This window comes from Mustelus asterias, chromosome 16 (genome assembly GCF_964213995.1).
Source record: "Mustelus asterias chromosome 16, sMusAst1.hap1.1, whole genome shotgun sequence".
NCBI classification, from domain to species: Eukaryota; Metazoa; Chordata; class Chondrichthyes; order Carcharhiniformes; family Triakidae; genus Mustelus; species Mustelus asterias.
This window is the reverse complement of record NC_135816.1, coordinates 32,491,320-32,510,924: the sequence shown is the minus strand read 5'-3', so window position 1 is coordinate 32,510,924 and position 19,605 is coordinate 32,491,320. Positions and strand designations below refer to the sequence as shown.

The window sequence follows — 19,605 nt, the reverse complement described above, 5'->3', positions numbered from 1 at the left end:
CACAAGTTTCACTTTGCAAATTCGTCCCACGCCGCCCATCACAAAAAACAAACCTGGGGTACAGTGCACAGTACAAGTGGTTCTCTTTTCAATAATTTCAAACGGGTAGGTACAAACCGTTGGGTAGAAGGTTATGCACTCACATGCTAAACCTCCCCCCTCCTCGCCCAAAAAAAAAAGCAATTGCAGAACACAAGGCCTCAGCATCAGACACTTTTAAGAGAATTAGGATTTAATTTGTTACAATTTTATACACTACTTTACAAAATGCAATTTACTATTTACAGATTACATTTTATAGTGTATGGACTTTCAAATGACTATTTGTGGTCCCAGATACTGTTACAGCAGGTTTTGCAGCATCAATTTGTTCACTAATTTAAACAATTCTGTATTAAAAAGCATGTCTGTAAAATACATATGTCCCAATGATTTCAAAAGTGTTTGTTCTCTTCAAGTAGAAATATCAGACATGGTAGGCAATGTTATGGACTCTGCCTATTAGCATATTAGAATCATTCAACCTTAAATATCAAGACAAATTTAAAAAGGTGATGCACATGATACTTCAAAGCACAACGATGTGGTATTAGCAATACAGCAACATCAATATAAATCACACCTTACCATATGTTGTGAATTACATAAATAAGTCACTTTTGCATAAATCTGTATTTTCCTAGTAAAAAAGCAGGAGAAACTAGAAAAATATAGCAAATTTAAGATAATGTTACATTGAATGTGATCATATTTAGCTGGTTCAAGACCAGATACAATGCTACAGGAGAAGCATTTTTTTTGGTGACAAGACCAGAATCGAAAAACATCTTTGTCAACATAAGATTACAAATGATGACATCCAAGTCTGCCCCATATCTCTCCAAATTGCCAGGCGTAAAGACCACGGGTGCAGAGAGAGAGAGAGAGATAAAATTTCATTCTTCACAAGCATCTCCTGTAATATTGTGTCTGTTCTTCAGGAGGGCGGAGGGGAGGAGACATTCAACCATTGCTTGATTTGAAATCAGAAATTTACACCAAACTCTACACAGTGATGATTTCCTCTAGTTTCCACAGCTTTTACTACAGAATATTTGAACCATGCTATTATACCCGTGTGTGACATGTAAAAACAGCCCCACACTCCCAAAAGTAGAAACCCAAATCTCATGAACAGAACTGGTACACCTAGGTTTTCACAACTGTATGCAGCTAGGTTTAACTAGGCAAACCTTCAAAATGTTAACATAAAATGGCTTCACTCTATTTATAATGTTTTGTCATCCAACTTATTAAATATATTTCCATACTGTGTGGAAAATGTAGACTGGCTCAATGAAAGCTAGAATATGTTTGATTTACAAGGATACCAATATTTAATTATTTTTAAGAAGCATATATAAATACTGGTATCCCTTGTACCAACACGAGCTGTCTCCACCCAGCTGAAGCTTGCATTTCTTTTGTGCATCATTTGTTCACTTGCTGTTGTATGTGAAGTAAGAACTCATAATAAGACAATGCTGACTCTGTTCGATCTTCAACCATGTTCTGTAGGAAGCTGGCCTTAAGAGGGCTCTCATCCCTGTGCCAAGGAAAGAAGTGCAAAAGCTGTTACCAATGTTAACCTGTAATACTTATACATGTAACATTTTGAACAGGATTTAGGTGGTGTTCAGGTATACAACACATTTATTCTGACAGCTTGAAAATGGAGCTTCAAAGAAAATCTGGGGATCTTAATATTTATACAGGAATGCTGGATGAGAAAAGACCAAGATCCAACGTGTTCATCTGCTACCATTCCAGTAGTCATATGAGGCTTGTTCATTTCTTGGAGATTGATGTAAGTCCATGCACTGAATACTTACATTTTAGGATGTTCTGTAAAATCTGTACTTGAACATTAGAGGAAGATGAAGTTTTGCTTGGTTCAGTAGCTTCAGAATTTAAAACTACCAACACTACCTAAACACTACTATAATAAAGGAATTGCATGTTTCATTAACTGAGTTCAAGTGAATGCTCTACAACCTTCCAAGATATGCCCAGAGAACATGATGATATTGCTTCTTTTAGAAAATTAAGCCTCCTGAACTTTGTAAAAGTCATGACATCTTCACCTTGTACTACTGAAGCCACAAAAAAGCCCCACTCTTGGGTCTCTTCTGAGACAGCAAAACAATTGCCACTTTCTCTGAAGTGGGAACTACAAATGACACAAAAAGCTTTGCTATCCCCGCGAATCAGTTCAAGACAAAAAAGGAATTTCATCCTCTGCATGATAAATTGCTCACTTCAGAGTTGTCCACAGCACTCGACCTCCAAAAATGTTTTTGCAGCCAATGCTATTTCTTTTGTAGATAGTAAATTTCTGCATTTACCAAATATCTAATTATATAGAATCCTACAGTGCAGAAGGAGGCCATTCGGTACAGATTTTGATGGTTGAAATCACTGACACAATTTTAAACAATAAGTTGTTTTTATCCCATTACTTCTTGGGGTGTGCATGTTCTTGGAAAATACACTTTGATCACTAGTTTCCCGTCTCTTGTGGCCCTTAAGATAGTGATGGGCCAACTTCTTAAATTGGCGGTATCAAGGAGTTTCCACAATGCTGTTAGGTGGAGAATTATGGTAGTTTGACTGCAACAGTGAAGAAACATGATGCATGTTCAAGTCAGGATAGGGTACAATATGGGAGGGGAGTCTGTAGATGACCGTGCTCTCATGCATCAGCTATCCTTGTCTTTTAAGGTGGTCCGAAAGATGCGCCGGTTAGGTTCACTAGCTATGCTAAATACTCCCTCAGTGTACCCGAACTGGTAACTGGGGAATTCTCACAGTAACTTCACTGCAATGTTAATGTAAGCCTACTTCTGACACCAGTAAACAAACTTTAACTTTAATAAACTTGGTGAAGGATCATGGGGTTGGGTAGTGCTGCTGAACAACCCTTGACAAGTTGCAGCAATGCATCCTGCAGATACTACACTACAGCTACTGTTGGACAGAGGGTGGTGTTTAGGTTGTGGGTGAAGTGCCAATTAAGCAAATTGCTGTGTCCTCAGATGGTGCCAAGTTATTTTGTTGCGATAAATTTCCTCAATCTCCCTATAGTTTTCAACACTGCTGACCAACTCCCATCTTGATCCATAGCATTGTCTTCATGTGTTTACACAATCACCAGAATCAACATGGCCAGAGGATTTACTGCAACAGCTTCCTCTTCTGTATTCCAAGGACCCTTCAAGGGTACTCTAAAGTTCCACTCGTGCGTTGTCCTATTTCGCAGTGGCTTATCCATATGTAGACTGATGTTGTGCTCTCTTGCATCACTCTTAATTCCAATGCTAGGCAATACTAGCGGGACTTGAAACTTGCTTTTATGCATAAAATCACTGAACATTACCGCACAGACGGCGGTCAGTCAGAGCCCATCTTCTATCTGTCAGATCTTTGGTAAAGCTAGCTAATTAGTCGCATGCCCTTGCTCTTTTCCCATAGACTTAAAAATATTTTCCTTCCCATTTATCAAATGCTCTTTTGAATGTCACTGTTGAATTTGGTCCACCTTTCAGGCCCTGCACTCCAGTCGCACAACAACTCGGTGTGGTTTCACCTTATCTGAATGATAAATACAATTATTTTCGGAAAAAACCTTCAAACAGATCAGGTCTTATCATGAAGCCTGTTTGAAATAGAACTGTTATCTTGAACAGTTGCAGTCTGAGAGACTTGGGTAGATTCCATGCTTTAAGCAAGGAAATTTCACAATATTGATTCAGCGATGAAAGAACAGGATTTGAGTGTTGAAAGTATGGGACTTGGAGGGAAACTTTCCGGTGGTTATGTTCCATTGCCTGCTGCCTTTGTTTTTTTTGTGCAGTAGGGCTCTAGGGTTTGTAGGTGTTATCAAAGAAGCTTTGGTGAACTGCTGCGGCCAGAGCACTGGAAGTGGAGGAGTTATTGACTTGGATGATGGCAGGTGAGTGTTGTTGGAGCTGCATTGAAAGCAGGGAGTCAGGAGGAAAATTCACTGCAGAATTCCCAGCCTCAGTCTTGTTCAGACTGTCACATTAAACATGCAGCTGGTCCAATTAAATGTCTGGCCAATGGCGACCTCTAGGGTGTTGGATATGGGCCAAGTGCTGGCAAGTGGGATTAGGTGGGCAGGTCAGGGCATTTCACACGTCGGTGCAGACTCGATGGGTTGAAGGGCCTCTTCTGCACTGTAGTATTCTGTGATTGTGTTGACAGTGGGTATTTAGCAATAAACTAAGAATGCTTTTAAAATTAATTGCAGTGTTTGATAGGACCGTCATGCACTCCAAGAAGAATCCCAGCGGAGTTACCTAATCTCAAAAGGTTGTACTTCTGCTATAAATAGTGCCAGCAACTGTAAAAAGGGAGATTTGGGGAGAAAAGAAGTGAATATTAGTTCTCAATGCTGTGCAGCTGACATCTGCAGGAGGTACTCAGACAGATCACAGTGAATACAAGTGTGGGGCACATCCGTACCGTATTTGCCCTTCTTCCCTTCAAAGTTAAAATACTTTAAAATTTGGTGATGGAAGGTTGCTGAGATTTTTGGTATGGTGTCACATGTTAACAGACAAGTAATCTCGGAGACAAAGACAAGACAAAGTACAAAGCAAAGACAGCATAAAAATTAATACCAAAGTAAGAGAATTCCTGCAAATATAGGGATTGTCCTGCAAGATTATAACATTTGATAGGGCACACTAAAGGGCTCCCAATTACTTATTGGCATCCGTATTGGACAAAAGCTAACCTGTGTTTACACTTAAAGATTGTACATTTCTCAAATTCTCATACATCATTTCTATTCCAATAAGTGAACAGCTGAGAAAATAGATTACAATAAATTGTTCACTGTGTTAATTACTTCAAAAAGCATTTTCAATAGTGGGATAGTTAAATGCTGCAGCCATACTGAATTATAGCATGGGTTAGTGGAACTCCCTAAAAATGTATTAAAAGCATTGAGTGGCAGCAGCAATATTCTGTTTGAAAAGGAATTTTACATTTGAGCCTAGTTTCTTGAAATTAAATTTCTTCCTATTAAAATAATGCTGGAAGGATATCAGAACTGAGGTGATAATTACCAGGAAAGATCAAACTCATCATAAAAGAATGAACTGGCCTTATTCTCAGAAAGACTAAGGGTGACCTGACAGTGGTAGTTAAGAACATGGAAGGACTTGCTAAGGTAGATGTATAGAAGGTGTTTCTACTGGGCAAGGCTGTAAAGTGAAACTAAAACTAGGAGGCCGTAAGTAAAAAGACAACCTCTAATAAATCCAATAGAAATTCAAGAAAAACATATTTATGCAGGGGGTGGTTAACAGAATTCACTACAACGGACCAGTTGAGGTGATCAGCAAGATCACCTAGTTTCCCTTTAAGTACAAGAGGGAATAAAGGAATAGAAGGCAATGGAGATAGGGTTAGAAAAAGGGTTGAAGAAAGCCTTCGTGGAGCTCAAGTACCAACATGGACATGTTCAGCCGAATATTTCTGTGCTGTAAATATTAGTTAACAGGTACAGTAAATTACATGACTCACTTGATTACATGCAATACAGGAAAGAATGGTCTTTGTTCCCGCAACCAGCAGATGAAGGTTCTAGTTCGCTCAGATTCAGCAGTATTCAGTTCTGGAAGCTCTGTCTGTATAATAGAGATAAGCATCGAAATAAATGCAAAAATATTCTGCAAAGGCGTATCAGATCCTGAAATAACTACTGAAAACGGCAAAGGGGATATGTTGGCACTCTGACAATTGTTCAAACATAGGGAACCAAGAGCAACACAACGATTATGAAATGAATGCTGTAAACTTAAGATCGTTGCAGTTTGCATTTATATAGTTTCTTCAACTTAGAAAAAGGTCATAAGGCTCCACAGAGGCACAAGAATAATGGATTTGAGTTGTAATGCTTTAATGTACTTGACCTACCATATTTTGTGGTACGGAAATGTAATTGGAAGCACCAAGAACTTGGCTCACAAAGTTTGGACAACATACTTTTCCAACCCAAAGATAGAGAACCTGAAAGACAGAAAAGTAAATATGGATTTTTTTTTTAATTATTGAAAGTTAACTTAAACTACAAATGTGGACTGGTTGGCACTGAATCACCACAGTATCTGATCAGACCAACCTAGGTCTAAATTATAGATTGATTACATTATCCACATCAGGTGCAAGTGTTCTTCGTGCAACATGTTTGGAGGGGTTTTAAATGAAGATTTCAAAGTGACACAAAATTTAATAAAAGCAACAGTCTCTCTCAGATCAAATGGAAAATTGAAAAATTCTCAACGAAGCCAGTACACAATCAAATCTTTATACCGGCCTGGAAGGAAAACACTGCTTCCCATAAATGCATCCCTCATCTTTATCAGCATGAACATACTATTTTTTTCAAAAGCTGTGCTAAAATAGAATTTGGAGTTAACCATGTGACATTTGGTAATTAGTCTAGAGGTAGGAAAGAGAGTAAAGGGTTCATTTTCTGATGCAACAAGTGGTTTACACAGGGATCCGTAACAGAATCTCAGTGTTTCACCATGTATGTCTTCACCTAAGTCACTGTGATAGAAGTTACATGTCCATGCGTGCAGATGATAGCAAGAGGCAAAGTAAATTATGTCAATAGAAGCAGGAAGTTACAAAGGAACATAGACAAAATAAGTGAGCAGGATAAACAAAGATAGATGTATTTCAGTGTGGGAAACTGAGGTTATCCACTCTTGCTTTGATGAAGACAAATGGCAATACATTTTCCCAGTGGCAAGTAACAATGAGTTTTGGGGAAACAAAAGCATTTTGGAGGCACAATTCCGTAAAAGCAAATGTAGAAGTACAGGGAGTAATCAAAAAGTCTACTGGAACTTGGATCATCTCAAGAGCATTGGAATATATGAATGAGAAAGTGGTACTTCAATGGCAGAGCTGTGGTTACACCTTATCTGGAGTACGGGTTCAATTTGGGCATGGCACCTCAAGGAAGATTGTTTGGCCTTGGACAAATTAACCTTAAGTTTCAGAGTTTAATGAGTTAACTTATTAGGACAGGGAACATAAACCTAGTTTGTATTTCTGAGAGTTTAGATGGTTGGTGTGATCAAAATAATAAAGGGTTTCAATAGGGTAGACAGAAATTATTTCATCTGGGAGGCTAAGTCAGCGTAAGGGAACTTAAAATTAGAACTAGGCTATTTAGAAGTGAATTTGGGAAGCACTTTTTCCACACATCTGGAAATCTGGAACACTAAAGCTGTGAATGCTGAACCAATTGAAATGCAAACACTTAAGTCAATAGATTCTTGTTAGGCGAGATGTAAAAAAATGGAATAGAGACATGTAAATGGGAGTTTAGATACAAGATCATTGGCTGAATGAGCTCGAGGTGCTAAATGGTCCTTTCACACAGGCCAAGTCACTTGGATCAGAGAATTAATTATGGCTAATATGAGGAGAACGATCCTTTAACTTTGGATTCTAACAATGCTCATATTTATAAATGTTATAATAGTTCTGAACAGGAATCATATTGGACATACAACATTTTTCTCTCTTCACAGATGCGGCCAGACCTGTGGAGTTTTTCAGGGATTTGGTGTTTTTTTTTCAGAACTTTAGCATTCACAGTATTTTGCTTCTATTCATAAACAATGTTCTGTTAATCTCTCATTAACATACTTGTCTGACTGAGTGACAATGATTCAAGAAAATTGCTCCCTGCCTCAGTGATGCATGTATAGGTCAATCCAGCACTGCACTAAACTTAGGTTCTCACCATCACTCAAATCATCATGCCATCCACACAAGAAGAATGTTTGGCCTTGCAACTTGTGCTCTGACCATGATTATCTATAATCTACTCAACAAATCAGCATCTAAACCATATGCTGGGTCAGCTGTATCCGGGAAGCAGGGTTTTTATTGTAAGCAAGAGATTTGCACAGCTAAAAGAAAAAAAGCTACAACAAAAAGGTATTTCTATAAAAGTAAATCTGGACTTTTAGGGGTGATTTTTCCGTTCCGACCCGTTAATTTTTTGGCAGGTCAGGCCAGGAGATTCATGCATATGTTCCCGACGCACGCGCATCTCCCAGCGGTGGATATCCGGTGCGGTGGGGACCACGCAGGAAACCGGCGGGAACAGCAGGTAAGTAATTTTGATCTTATTTTAATGTCATTTAAATGTGATTATCGGGCCCGGGACTGAATTCTCTGGGCCTGATAGCATCTCCCACCCACCCTGCCAGTACAATTCCATTCTGGTGGGGTTTAGAGTAGCTCCCCGCTTTTGGGGAACTAGCGGGAGACCTGCTGGAGTGAAGGGGGGCCATCCGGGTCCCCCCAGGGGGTCGGGCGACAGGGTGAGGATGGTGCCCCTGGGTGTGGGCACCCTGGTAGTGCCAGCCTGTGCCCCCTGGCACTGCCCAAGGGGCAAAGTGCCCATGCCCAGTGGGCACCTTGGCACTGCCCACTGGGCATGGGGCAATGCTGGGGGGGGCTAGAGGGCAAATCAGTGGGGGGGGGGGTGGTCCCACTGCCACTCTGCAGACAGGATCAACCAGGGCTGGAGAGCGGTGTGCTCCGGGATGGGAGGGGGGCTGACCCGAGAATGGTTGTGGGGGCCACGATCGGGCCATGTGGGGATAGGGGAGGGGCAGCACAGCCAGGGTCCGAGGCTGGCCAGCAAAGTGCAGACTGACAGTTCAGGGCCACTGTGCATGCATAGAGGCCAGAACTGTCAGACTTTGGCGTGAATAGGCCCCACCCTCTGAGCTTTTAATGATAATCACGATTGTGACCTCTGCATTGCACAGAGTGTGGGAGATTAGAGTCTGAACTCCCACTGAAGAGACAATTGTGATTTACACCAGTTTTCCTGCGAATTCAGCACTGAGAGCTTTCTTGGGAGAATCACCCCCTTAGTGGCTGGCCTCTCAATGGGAAAGCAGTTCTGCATTATTTTTTGCCAAATTAAAAGCAATACCAAATCCTTAAAAAGAAGATTGTTGAATAGAAGACTTGTGAAAACAGGGTTTAAAGAACTATAAAACTAAGCCACTTACAGTGCCAGCATCCATTAAGAAGGCGCCATCTCGGTTTAGTTTCTCCACAGACAGCTGGAGAATTGGTGGCTGAGGTATGGTTTTATCATTAATGTTAATGGATCCCTGCAAAAACAAAACTGCATTAAACCACCGCTCAAAGTTGCTGAATACTTTCAACATTTAACAAGAGATTTAACACAAAGGCAACCTACCTCATCTGACAGATTGTCAATCCTGTACAGATTTGGGTGAATCATAAGCATGAGGTAAGATACAGGCTGGTATTTCACTTCACACATGGAAAACACACGATCATCTAGCCTTGTGCTAGTTCCAGTTCTGAATGCTCTCTACAATAAAGAGAGACAGCCATTAATCATTAGAAACACAGCTGGAGATTTAAAAAAAGTTGAAATGCACATTAGTAAAATCATGTTCCAATTATGCTGGCCCTTCTACTTAAAGAATCGATTTGATTTATTGTCACATACATTAACATAGTGAAAAGTATTGTTTCTTGTGCGCTATACAGACAAAACATACCGTTCATAGAGAAGGAAACGAGAGAGTGCCGAATGTAGCGTTACAGTCATAGCTGGGATGCAGAGAAAGATTAGCTTAATGCAAGGCAAGTCCATTCAGAAGTCTGACAGCAGCAGGGAAGAAGCTGTTCTTGAGTCGGTTGGTACACGACCTCAGACTTTTGTATCTTTTTCCTGAAGGAAGATGGTGGAAGAGAGAATGTCCGGGGTGCATGGGGTCCTCAATTATGCTGGCTGCTCTGCTGAGGCAGTGGGAAGTGTAGACAGAGTCAATAGATGGGAGGCTGGTTTGCGTGATGGATTGGGCTACATTCACGACCTTTTGTAGTTCCTTGCGGTGCTGGGCAGAGCAGGAGCCATACCAAGCTGTGATACAACCAGAAAGAATGCTTTCTATGGTGCATCTGCAAAGGTTGGAGTGTCGTAGCTAACATGCCAAACTTCTTTAGTCTTCTGAGAAAGTAGGTGTTGGTGGGCTTTCTTAACTATAGTGTCAGCACACGGGGACCAAGACAGGTTGTTGGTGATCTGGACACCTATAACCTTGAAGCTCTTGACCCTTTCTACTTCGTCCCCATTGATGTAGACAGGGGCATGTTCTCCTTTACGTTTCCTGAAGTTGATGACAATCTCCTTTGATCAGGCACTTAGCAGTAAATTTAATCAAAGACAACATCTCTATGCAATATGATTGATCTATTTTCAATACAAGTCGGAAGAATAAAAATAAGTGAATTTTTGACAGAACAGTTAAAGGAATTGCTTAGAACAATGTTCTAAACTGACTGTAGATCTTATCACTTACGCCAATAGATTCCCATATTCAGCTTTGGAAAGTTGATATAGTTTGATATGTTACAGGTTTGACTTTTTTTGAAAAAAACGTTAAACGATAAATCAACAATGCCATCTTGAGTTCCCCACATTAAAATTTGTTATATGGGTTGGATTTAACCAGATTCAGTAGTTTTATTCTGTCGCAATGGGTGAGTCATACAGTATAAAGTTTTAAAGTGGCTAACTTTAGACTCGGGTATATGCTTTCCAATGTTCATGCACATTCAACATTTATGAAGGTGCAGCTGGAAGATTAACACATTCAAGACCAAGAGGTAGAAAGGTGCTCACTCTAAACTGACACCTTCATGTACTGTCAAAACATTTTAAAAGCTTGTACATATCCCAAAGAAATAGCTTTTTTCTCCAATTGGTTTGACAGTATCTGACTATTAAGGTGTGCAATGAGTAAAATTCTTGAAGTTTCACATTAAGGGGCTGATTTAACTGCTAAATATTTTATAGGCTCCTGGTCATCAAGCATCAATTTACAAGAAACTATTTTCAGTGTAACGAACATAGTTGAGAATGTTCATCACTGTAGACTGTGCTTCAGTTTTCTACCTTAGCATTTCTTTGCCCTCCCAAGATGACGGTTGGGTTGGCCGTTTCTTGCTGAGCCCAACATACTCCATCAATGACCATTCACTAACCCCCTAAACCCTTTCCTTTCAAGGCGGCGGAATTCTTCTTCCTCTTCCTCACCCGATTCTCCCCCCGTCCCCGGCTGCCCCCTCACGACTGCCTCTAATGTGGATATAGTTTGAGGTTAAAAGTTAAAGCTGCTATATAATACTGCTGTTATCAATAGCCTGCCTGATGCCATTAGGACTCTTTCCACTTGATCTTATAGGCTCCTCTCCCCTTCAGTTCTAGTAAAGGCTGATGTCTATTTACCAAAGTATTATTTCCCATATTCGACCAGATTTCCGGAGCTAAATTCTGCTTCTAATTCAATTGCCTGGACCATTACCTTTACTAGTTAAGGTGGACTTTGTTTCTTTCTTAGCTTCCAGACAGGTATTTGGTCATCACTTGCACCAAATTAAAACTTTGATCCCCTCTGGGCTAGCAAATCAAAGTTTGCTCCCCTGTTGCTTTTTGCATGGTAACTTCCCTTCACATCAACTACTAAAATAACTTTCCTCTTCAAATGAACTCTCTACCATTGACGAGGCATTTGTCTTGGGCGTCAATTATAAAGAAGCCACTTAAAGCCCCATACTTAGCAATTTAAACAATCTACAATACCCTGATATTGGTGTATAATTTATATTTTATGCACTGGGGATTTTTGTGATACTGTTTGCAATTAGACTGGAATTGTACAGACTGAAAAAATATCAGGAATTAAAATGTACAGAAGAATCACATCTGAGTCAGGAAGTTTAAGTCCCATTCTAGAATTGGAGTACAAAATCACTATGGAATACAAGTGCTGAATCTTTTACAGGAGACATTAAACTAAGGCTGTTCCTATCCTCTATGCACAACTACCTAGGAGAGCAAAGGAATTCTCCCTAACATCGTGGCCAACGTTCTTTTTCCAATATTACTGAAGCAGAGTACCTAGCTTTTATCATATGGCTATTTGTAGAGATCTTGCTGCGCGCAAATTGGCTGCCATGTTTCCCATATTACATAAGTAACTACACTTCAAAGCTAAATAATTGACTACAAAACACTGTGGGACATTTTGAGGCCATGCTATAGACAGTTTGCCTTGAAGGTCTGCTGTTCTTTACCTTCCACACAGGACATGCAAAGCTGCCCAAGCTTACCCATCACCCTGTCCTCATCAGCCTGCATTGGCCCCAAACGCACAAAAAACCCAATTCTCATCTTTAAATTTCTCCAAGGCCTGGACCATCCTAATTCTGGCAACACCCCTGCCCCCAATCTTACATCAACTCCCACACATTCTGTCTTCTGACTCTGGAGTTTATGTACCTTCTCTTGCTTTTGGTTCATTATATTGAAGCTTTATAACTCTTATTTACAGAGATTATACAATGAACGTGCACCTCCTAACCACCACAGTTTCTGCAGGTTCCTATTTATGGGAACACAAGGGAATCCCTAGTTAATAGCGACCACGATTTAACACCCAATTAATATACAATTAACAGAATTACCTCCTGAGAGCTCTAATGTGTGCATTTGCCGCGCCAAGTCTTCTGAAAACCCATCTCTTTCTTTCAAACAAACTTTCATTCAATTCTCCTAACATGGTTTGCATGGTGCCCCTTTAACCCATTTATAATTATTTTTTAATTCTCACACAAGTGTCTTAGGATTCTTTTTAAACCCTGAAGTTGCTATTATAAATGCAAATTACTGTTGAGATGACCAGCAGATTTGAATCAATATGGGGAGCATTTGTCCTCTACTAAAAACCCAATGTACCTTAATGGAACATAGTGGGCTTTACCCAACTCAATTGGAGCACTTCATTTAGCCCTGCAAGCAAGTCCAAGAATGTGTTTAAATATAAAAGTCCAGGAAAGGCAAGGGGGAGAAATAAAGGTTTTCCATACCTGTTTCAGTAGGGCTAGCACATAGAGAGGAAACAGCTGCAATGAGAGGGGAGCCATTACCCCTGGCTGTTGCTGCTGTTGCTGGCTTAAAACTGCTGTACGGTAAGTAGAAAGTGAATCTATCACAGCATTAACCAAAGCATCTCTTGCATCACTCAAACTTGATGAAATCGATCGATCAACAGCTAAATCAAGAAAGACAGTGTTGCAATCAAAGCAGACAGCTTACAGCATTTGGCACAAACATTAGAAACAATGCTCGAGGTTATTTGTGGACAGTGAAACAATTACAATGTCACAGCAATATTAAAAACTTAAATGAACATCTCCTTGCAATTCCAGGACACAGACCCTTCAAATTGCCATCTTAACAGAGGTGCTGGAAAACTTAAGCCACCACTATCAAGTTTCCTCAGAGTTTTGCAATATATTACGTGATTAGGCAGGGAACTAACAGTTTCAGTAAGTACCAAGGTTACAAAAAAAATCAAAAGACAGATGACGCAAGTGTGTTAACAATAGGACCTACAAAATATCTTGACTCTCAGCTGGAAGGGGAAATAAAAACATACTAATTTAAGTACAAGAGTAACAAAGCATCACCTTCTGAATGGAAACAAAATGTTAAGATATCATTTACAGGTAAAGAGTCTCCATGCATAGATTCACTTTCCCATTAAGCGCCCATGTGCAAGGTTTCTCCTGGATCTCACTGGAAATGTGCGCGCACGCACTGGAAAATAGGTGCAACATTTTAAAAATTCACATTCTGCATGTGGAATTTTGCTCTATTTTAACCCTCAAAGTCTTAATATCCGACAAAATGATGCTCTGTAATTTACAGCAAAATTGTCCAAATGAGAAAATCTGACACCATCTTTAGTTAGATGAATGGCAATTAAAAAAAACACAGCTTCACAAAAAAATTGATCTGAACACAATTGAAACACGTACCCATGCTGGCCAGCAGGCATGTGGCAGCCTGAACATCAGCTCCTGCATAGATATCGGTCAGCGAGTTCACTACAGGTAGACACATAGTGTGGACGCGAATGCGACGTTCACCTGTATTGTGGCAAAACACAGCTTTGAGTTTAATATTTGAACAAAAAACACTGAATTACTTCTAAGCTGTGGACATCGACCAGAATATAATCAGACTTCATATTTGTACCTCCCCACCAATTTAACCATTAGCCTATTGACACCAAGTTTGGATTCACACGAAGATTTGCCATTAAATACTCCAGAAACCTTGTTTCAGCAAGGAGTCTGCGGGTTGCGGGTGTAGAAGTGGTAGGAAATTGGATTGAGGTACAAACATAAAGATCGGTATATTTAAAGTAGACTTTGAAACACTACATTTACTGCACTGCCCAAGGGGCAAAGTGGCAGTGCCCAAATGGGCACTTTGGTACTGCCCACCCAGCTTCAGGCAGTGCCAAGGGGGCAGGGTGATCGGTGAGAATGGGGGTCTTGCTGCCACTCTGCACTCCACAGCGACAGAGGGAGGGAGGCCAGTGATTGGGGCTGGTCAGCAATCAGGAGGCCATCAGTGCGGGATGCTGCGCAAGCGCCGATCTCAGCGCTGACAAATTGGCGGCACATGCTGCTCACCTCTCCAGCGGGACTAGGCTCACTCATTTTTCACGTGATTCACACTAGTGCACTCTGCAGTGCACAGTGTGGGACATTCATTTTGAAAAGCCTGCTAAAAACAAGCAGCGGGATTTACTCCAGTTTCTACGTGACTTCGACACTTTGAATTTTTTGGGGGGGAATCCCATCCATGGATTAGGGAAAGGGCAGAAAGTGGAATTGAGAACCAGATGAAAAGGGGAAAACAGATATTAGGATTTAAGGGTAGTTTTTCAGCAGTCAATCTGTTCTAACATTTTGTTGAGATTGCTTTTGTTCACCACAATGATTTGACTATCCATAATAGCACGCCGCAATCAAAAAATGATCCAAAAAAAATCAAATGCACTGGAGCTAAACACACTAACACTGAGGACTACTGGGCCTGCACTTCGGACTTTCATTGATGGCACAGCCAAGGTTAAAACTTATGAAGTTGCATGGCAGAGTGTCTAAATTGGAGGGGAGGGAAACAAGATACGGGTAGCGCTATACAACTTATTAAAAGCAGCGAGGGAGTTTAAGAATGGCATGTTAAAACAGTAAACACGCATTGGGGTTCATTTGCAGAAGGATAGAATTGAAAATCAAAAGTTCAGTTAAACTTAGTTATATATTACAGATTATTGTACTGTTATAAGGAAGATATGAAAGTGCAAAGAAAACTCACTAGATTGATACCAGAATAGAGAGATAATACTTATTTGGAAAAGCTGAACAGGCTGGAATCTTTCCTCCAGAAAAGAGGGGGTTGAGGAGTGAACTAAGAGATCTTTGAAATAAAAAAGGTTTAACAAGATAGACATAGTGACAGAAAAGAGAAAATGCTGCATGCACTCTGTAGTTCACACTATCTGTGGAGAGAAACACTTATCAAGTTCATGACCTTTCACAAGAAACCTTGATGAAATTCCAATGAAAGGTCATCAGCCTTTAGAACAGAAGGATATGCTAATAGGGTTAGATATTGAGGTGGGAGGCAGCTTGCAGGGATTACTAGCACCAACATAGCCCCGTTGGACTGAAAACAAGTTTCTGTGCTGTAAATTCTATACAGCAATAACTTCTGGATGAATTCAGAAGACACATGGATAGCAAGTATTCTTGCTTATCTGTACCTTTACTTGACGTATACAATAGGGCAGCTTGGAAGGAGACAAGCTGCACATCTACCAGATTCTCCTCTATTGACATCTGTACTGCAAACCCAGAATCAGGATTTATATTCGGCAATGAGAGCAAGTCTGTAGAACGCACAAAGAAGTTTCCATGGAAAGTATGGATGGCAAGACCTGGTGAGAACAAAAATGGATACTTAAGTTTCACTTGGCAAATATGGTGTCAATGTTTACTGAAATTACAGAACTGTGTCAGGCTAAATTCAACAGCCTAGTCTGCCCACCAAAAAGGAAAAGGGGCTTTATTTTGTCCATAATTCCCCCCATTGCAGTTTTAATTATGGTCTTTAGATTTCCTGTAGCTGTAACAATCCCAACAGTACAGATGAAAGGAACTCACCTTTTGTGCATCGTATCCTCATGACTGCTTCAAAGCCAATCTTCCTAGTCAAGTAGCGCTTCAAGTCCTTCTGAAACTTATCCACCAGGACAGGATTGCGTTTGTGATGATAGGATGGATACGAGTAAATGCAACCAGCTGAGTACTTCGAAATACAGGCTGAAAAACATTAGCAAACAATTTCTATTAAATTTAGATAGAAGGACTGTAACAACAAAACAAATGCAGCGTACAAATCACTTCCATTATTCAACAACAACTTACATACTAATCAGACAAATAAGGCAAAAAGCTGGAAATATTCAAAAGGTCAGGCAGCATCTGTGGAGAGAGATACTAGAGTTGCTGTTTCAGGTCAACAGCCTCTCTGGGAAAATTAAAAAATGTAACAGGTATTTAGCAAGTAAAAAGGGTAAAGTAGGATAAAGAAAACAATTCTGTGACAGAATGGAAGGCAGAAGAGATTAAAAGACAGAAGAGTTGGTGATGCAACTCCAGAGGTAGTGGAAATGAGACAAGAAACAAATGATTCGTTCAGTGGTGTCAATGGCAGGATCATGAACAGCTGCTGTCCAAAAGCAAAAGCAGCAGAGAAAAAAAACAAAACTTGCAAAGAAAACAGAAATAAAGTGTGGACAGACATCATGATCCAAAATTGTTTGCATCTCAACGTTGAGTTTGGAAGGTTATAAAGTGTCAAATCAAAAGATGCTCTTCCGCTGGTCACAGCCCTTAACCCCCTTCAGTGTTCCAATGAAGGTCAACATAAGCTTGAGAACAGCACCTCATCTTTCAACTAGACACTCAGCAGCCTTCCAGACCCAGCATCAAGATCCACAATTTTAGATCATAACTTATGTCTCCATTTTGTTCCCTTTATTCTTTACAGGTTTCCGTCTTAACTCGATTCATTCAGACCTCTTCTAGATATTGCTTTGGTTTTTTTGCTTGTCCAATTACCACTCCCTTTGGCCTCTTTTGTATTTAATCTCTCCCGTCTTCCACAGTATCAAAGACCTTGCTTTTTCTTCAGTTTTCCACCTTCCCTTCTTTTACTTGCTCAAAAGCTACCACATTGCTAACTTCAACCTGAAACGTTAATGCTATTTCTCACTCCACAGATGCTATCTGACCTGCTTACTATATTTTCTTGCTTTCTTTGATGGGTTTTGGACATCACTGGCAAGGCTGCAGCATTTGGTATCTGTAATTCAGATTTTCAGCATTCACAGTATTTTACTTCTGGAAAATAAATTACGGAAGATATTGGTGTGGACGACTAAAAGCTCAGTACATGAAACAGGATTTTGGGAGGGGAGAGAGAGATAGAAAAACTTACGCAGTGAGGGCCTACAAAGCTGAAGGTGTGGTTGCCACTGCTAGGACATAGCACGTGGGAGTGCACAAGAGGCCAGAGTTGGATGTACGCAGAGCTCTTGGAGGGTTGTTGGGCCAGAAAAAAATTAGAGGAAAAAAGCAATGGAACGATTTGAACACGAGAATGAAAATCTCTGAGTTGCGGCACCAGTAGAGAGAACACCAACACAGATCAGCAAACACTGGGGTGATGTTGAATTATGAGAGATGGAACAGCCAGAAATTTATAAAGGATGCAAATGAATGGTTGGCCTATAGAGCACTGAATAGTTGAATCATGATAAAGTACAGGCGAAAGCATCAGTAGCACAGAAATGGAGGAAGGCAGTGGAGATAGGCACTGTTTCATAGTGGAAGTAGGCAATATTTGTGACAAAAATGGAAATGAGTTCAGAACATATGAATATACAAATGAGGAACAAGAGTAGACCAGTCAGCCCCTCGAGCCTGCTCTGCCATTTGATAGGATCATAGCTGACCTGATTGTGGCTTCTACTTTCCCTTATACCCTTTTACTTGAGTGTAACTTGACCTATCTAACTTGACCTTAAAAATATTCATGGAGAAGTTCAGCTCAGATCATGTGTGACATTGCGGATATGCACAGTAGCATGGGGGGAGTGCTTCTAGAATTAGGCAAAAGTTGTCACAACACTGGTTTTCTAATTACAAGTTCAGCAATTACAGTACAACTCCTAGAAGAGTGGTTAACTTGCCATATTATAAACACTATAGTCTTACTTACTCAGAGATGCCAAATCAGAATATTGACCATTCATCATAAAGAGGTCCACTGCAATCTGCTGTCCTGAACAGTCCAGGGCAAGCTTCTTGTAGAAATCAATGGCTGGAGAAAGATGCTGCACATCCTTAGAAAATCAAAAGAGAGCACATTTCATGGGATTTTTAAAAAAGTTACATGATCAGATTAATTCAAGAAAAGCTCACAGATCTGGAAAAATGATAAAAAATGACATTGAAAAATGAGCCATTGACGTTTTTCCACTTGTAGACTTTCAAGCATTTAGGGTACATTCATACCACATTTCAGACAAACATAAGTCACTAATATTGGAGGTATCATCATCTGGCTAACGTAAAGGTTCAAAAGCATTAATTCAGGTTTATTGAGTATAAATGAATCGGAAAACAACAAATTTACAATTTTTGAATTTATGCAGAAGTAGCCCATTAATTTTTCATCTGAAATATACTCACGCAAACATGGCTTCTTACAACCTTCTCATTAAGGCGATTTCTCTATTTGGATTATAGATGCCATTTAGTTGGAAGAAGAAGAAAATCAATATCTAAGTATTGATCAAATTCAATACTCTGACACCATTTGTTTTGTAGAGAGAATGCCTTTGAATTTTGTCTGGAAAGCTTTGGGGCCCATGTTTATTTCAAGTGGATGCAGGCAACAACTTCTGCGTACCCCATTAGTAAATGCAGTGGCATGTTAATAATTCAAACTTATAAACAATATGCCAACAAAACGCCATGAGGATACCTTTCTCTTTCAACTAATTTACAGACAGCATTTCAATTCCTCAAACTAGCCATTTAGCAAAACAGGTAAATAATACAAAAAAAAGAGAAACTGATTTTGTTTCCATTCATGAGATGTGGGCGTCACTGACTGGACTATCATTTATTGGCCATCCTTAATTGCCCCTTGAACCAAGTGACTTGGTAAGATTTCAGAGGGCATTAAAGAGTCAACCACATTGCTGTGGACTTGGAATCGCTTGTAGGCCACACCAAGTGAGGACAGAAGATTTCCTCCCTTAAGAACATTTGTGAATCAGATGGATTTTTACAACAATCGACATTGGTTTGATGGTCAGAATTCAAATTTCACCAACTGCCATGGTGCGATTTGCACCCAGGTCCCCCAGAGGACTACCCTGGGTCTCTGCATTACTAGTCCAGTGACAATACCACTACGCCACTACCTCCCTTTACGTGATACCACAAATACACATCACACAAATTTCACATGTGCTGAAATAACATCTGATCAACAAAGACATTTCAGAATTACATAATCTT

The 19,605-nt window shown here is 40.1% G+C and overlaps 1 protein-coding gene across 1 annotated transcript in view; it reads right to left on the bottom strand.

The window, feature by feature from the left end:
* Positions 1–211: 211 nt before the first annotated feature.
* LOC144505081 (protein transport protein Sec24A-like) overlaps positions 212–19,605 on the bottom strand; it is a 58,388-nt gene continuing 38,994 nt past the window's right edge. Inside the window, exons 14-23 of the mRNA XM_078230866.1 lie at positions 18,296–18,419; positions 16,174–16,332; positions 15,774–15,947; positions 13,972–14,082; positions 13,018–13,202; positions 9,314–9,451; positions 9,120–9,224; positions 5,986–6,078; positions 5,593–5,696; positions 212–1,585 (exon numbers count right to left, since the gene is read on the bottom strand). Of these exons, the coding sequence (XP_078086992.1) occupies positions 1,471–1,585; positions 5,593–5,696; positions 5,986–6,078; positions 9,120–9,224; positions 9,314–9,451; positions 13,018–13,202; positions 13,972–14,082; positions 15,774–15,947; positions 16,174–16,332; positions 18,296–18,419 (1,308 nt within the window). The 3' untranslated portion in view covers positions 212–1,470. The remainder of the gene's footprint in view (positions 1,586–5,592; positions 5,697–5,985; positions 6,079–9,119; positions 9,225–9,313; positions 9,452–13,017; positions 13,203–13,971; positions 14,083–15,773; positions 15,948–16,173; positions 16,333–18,295; positions 18,420–19,605) is intronic.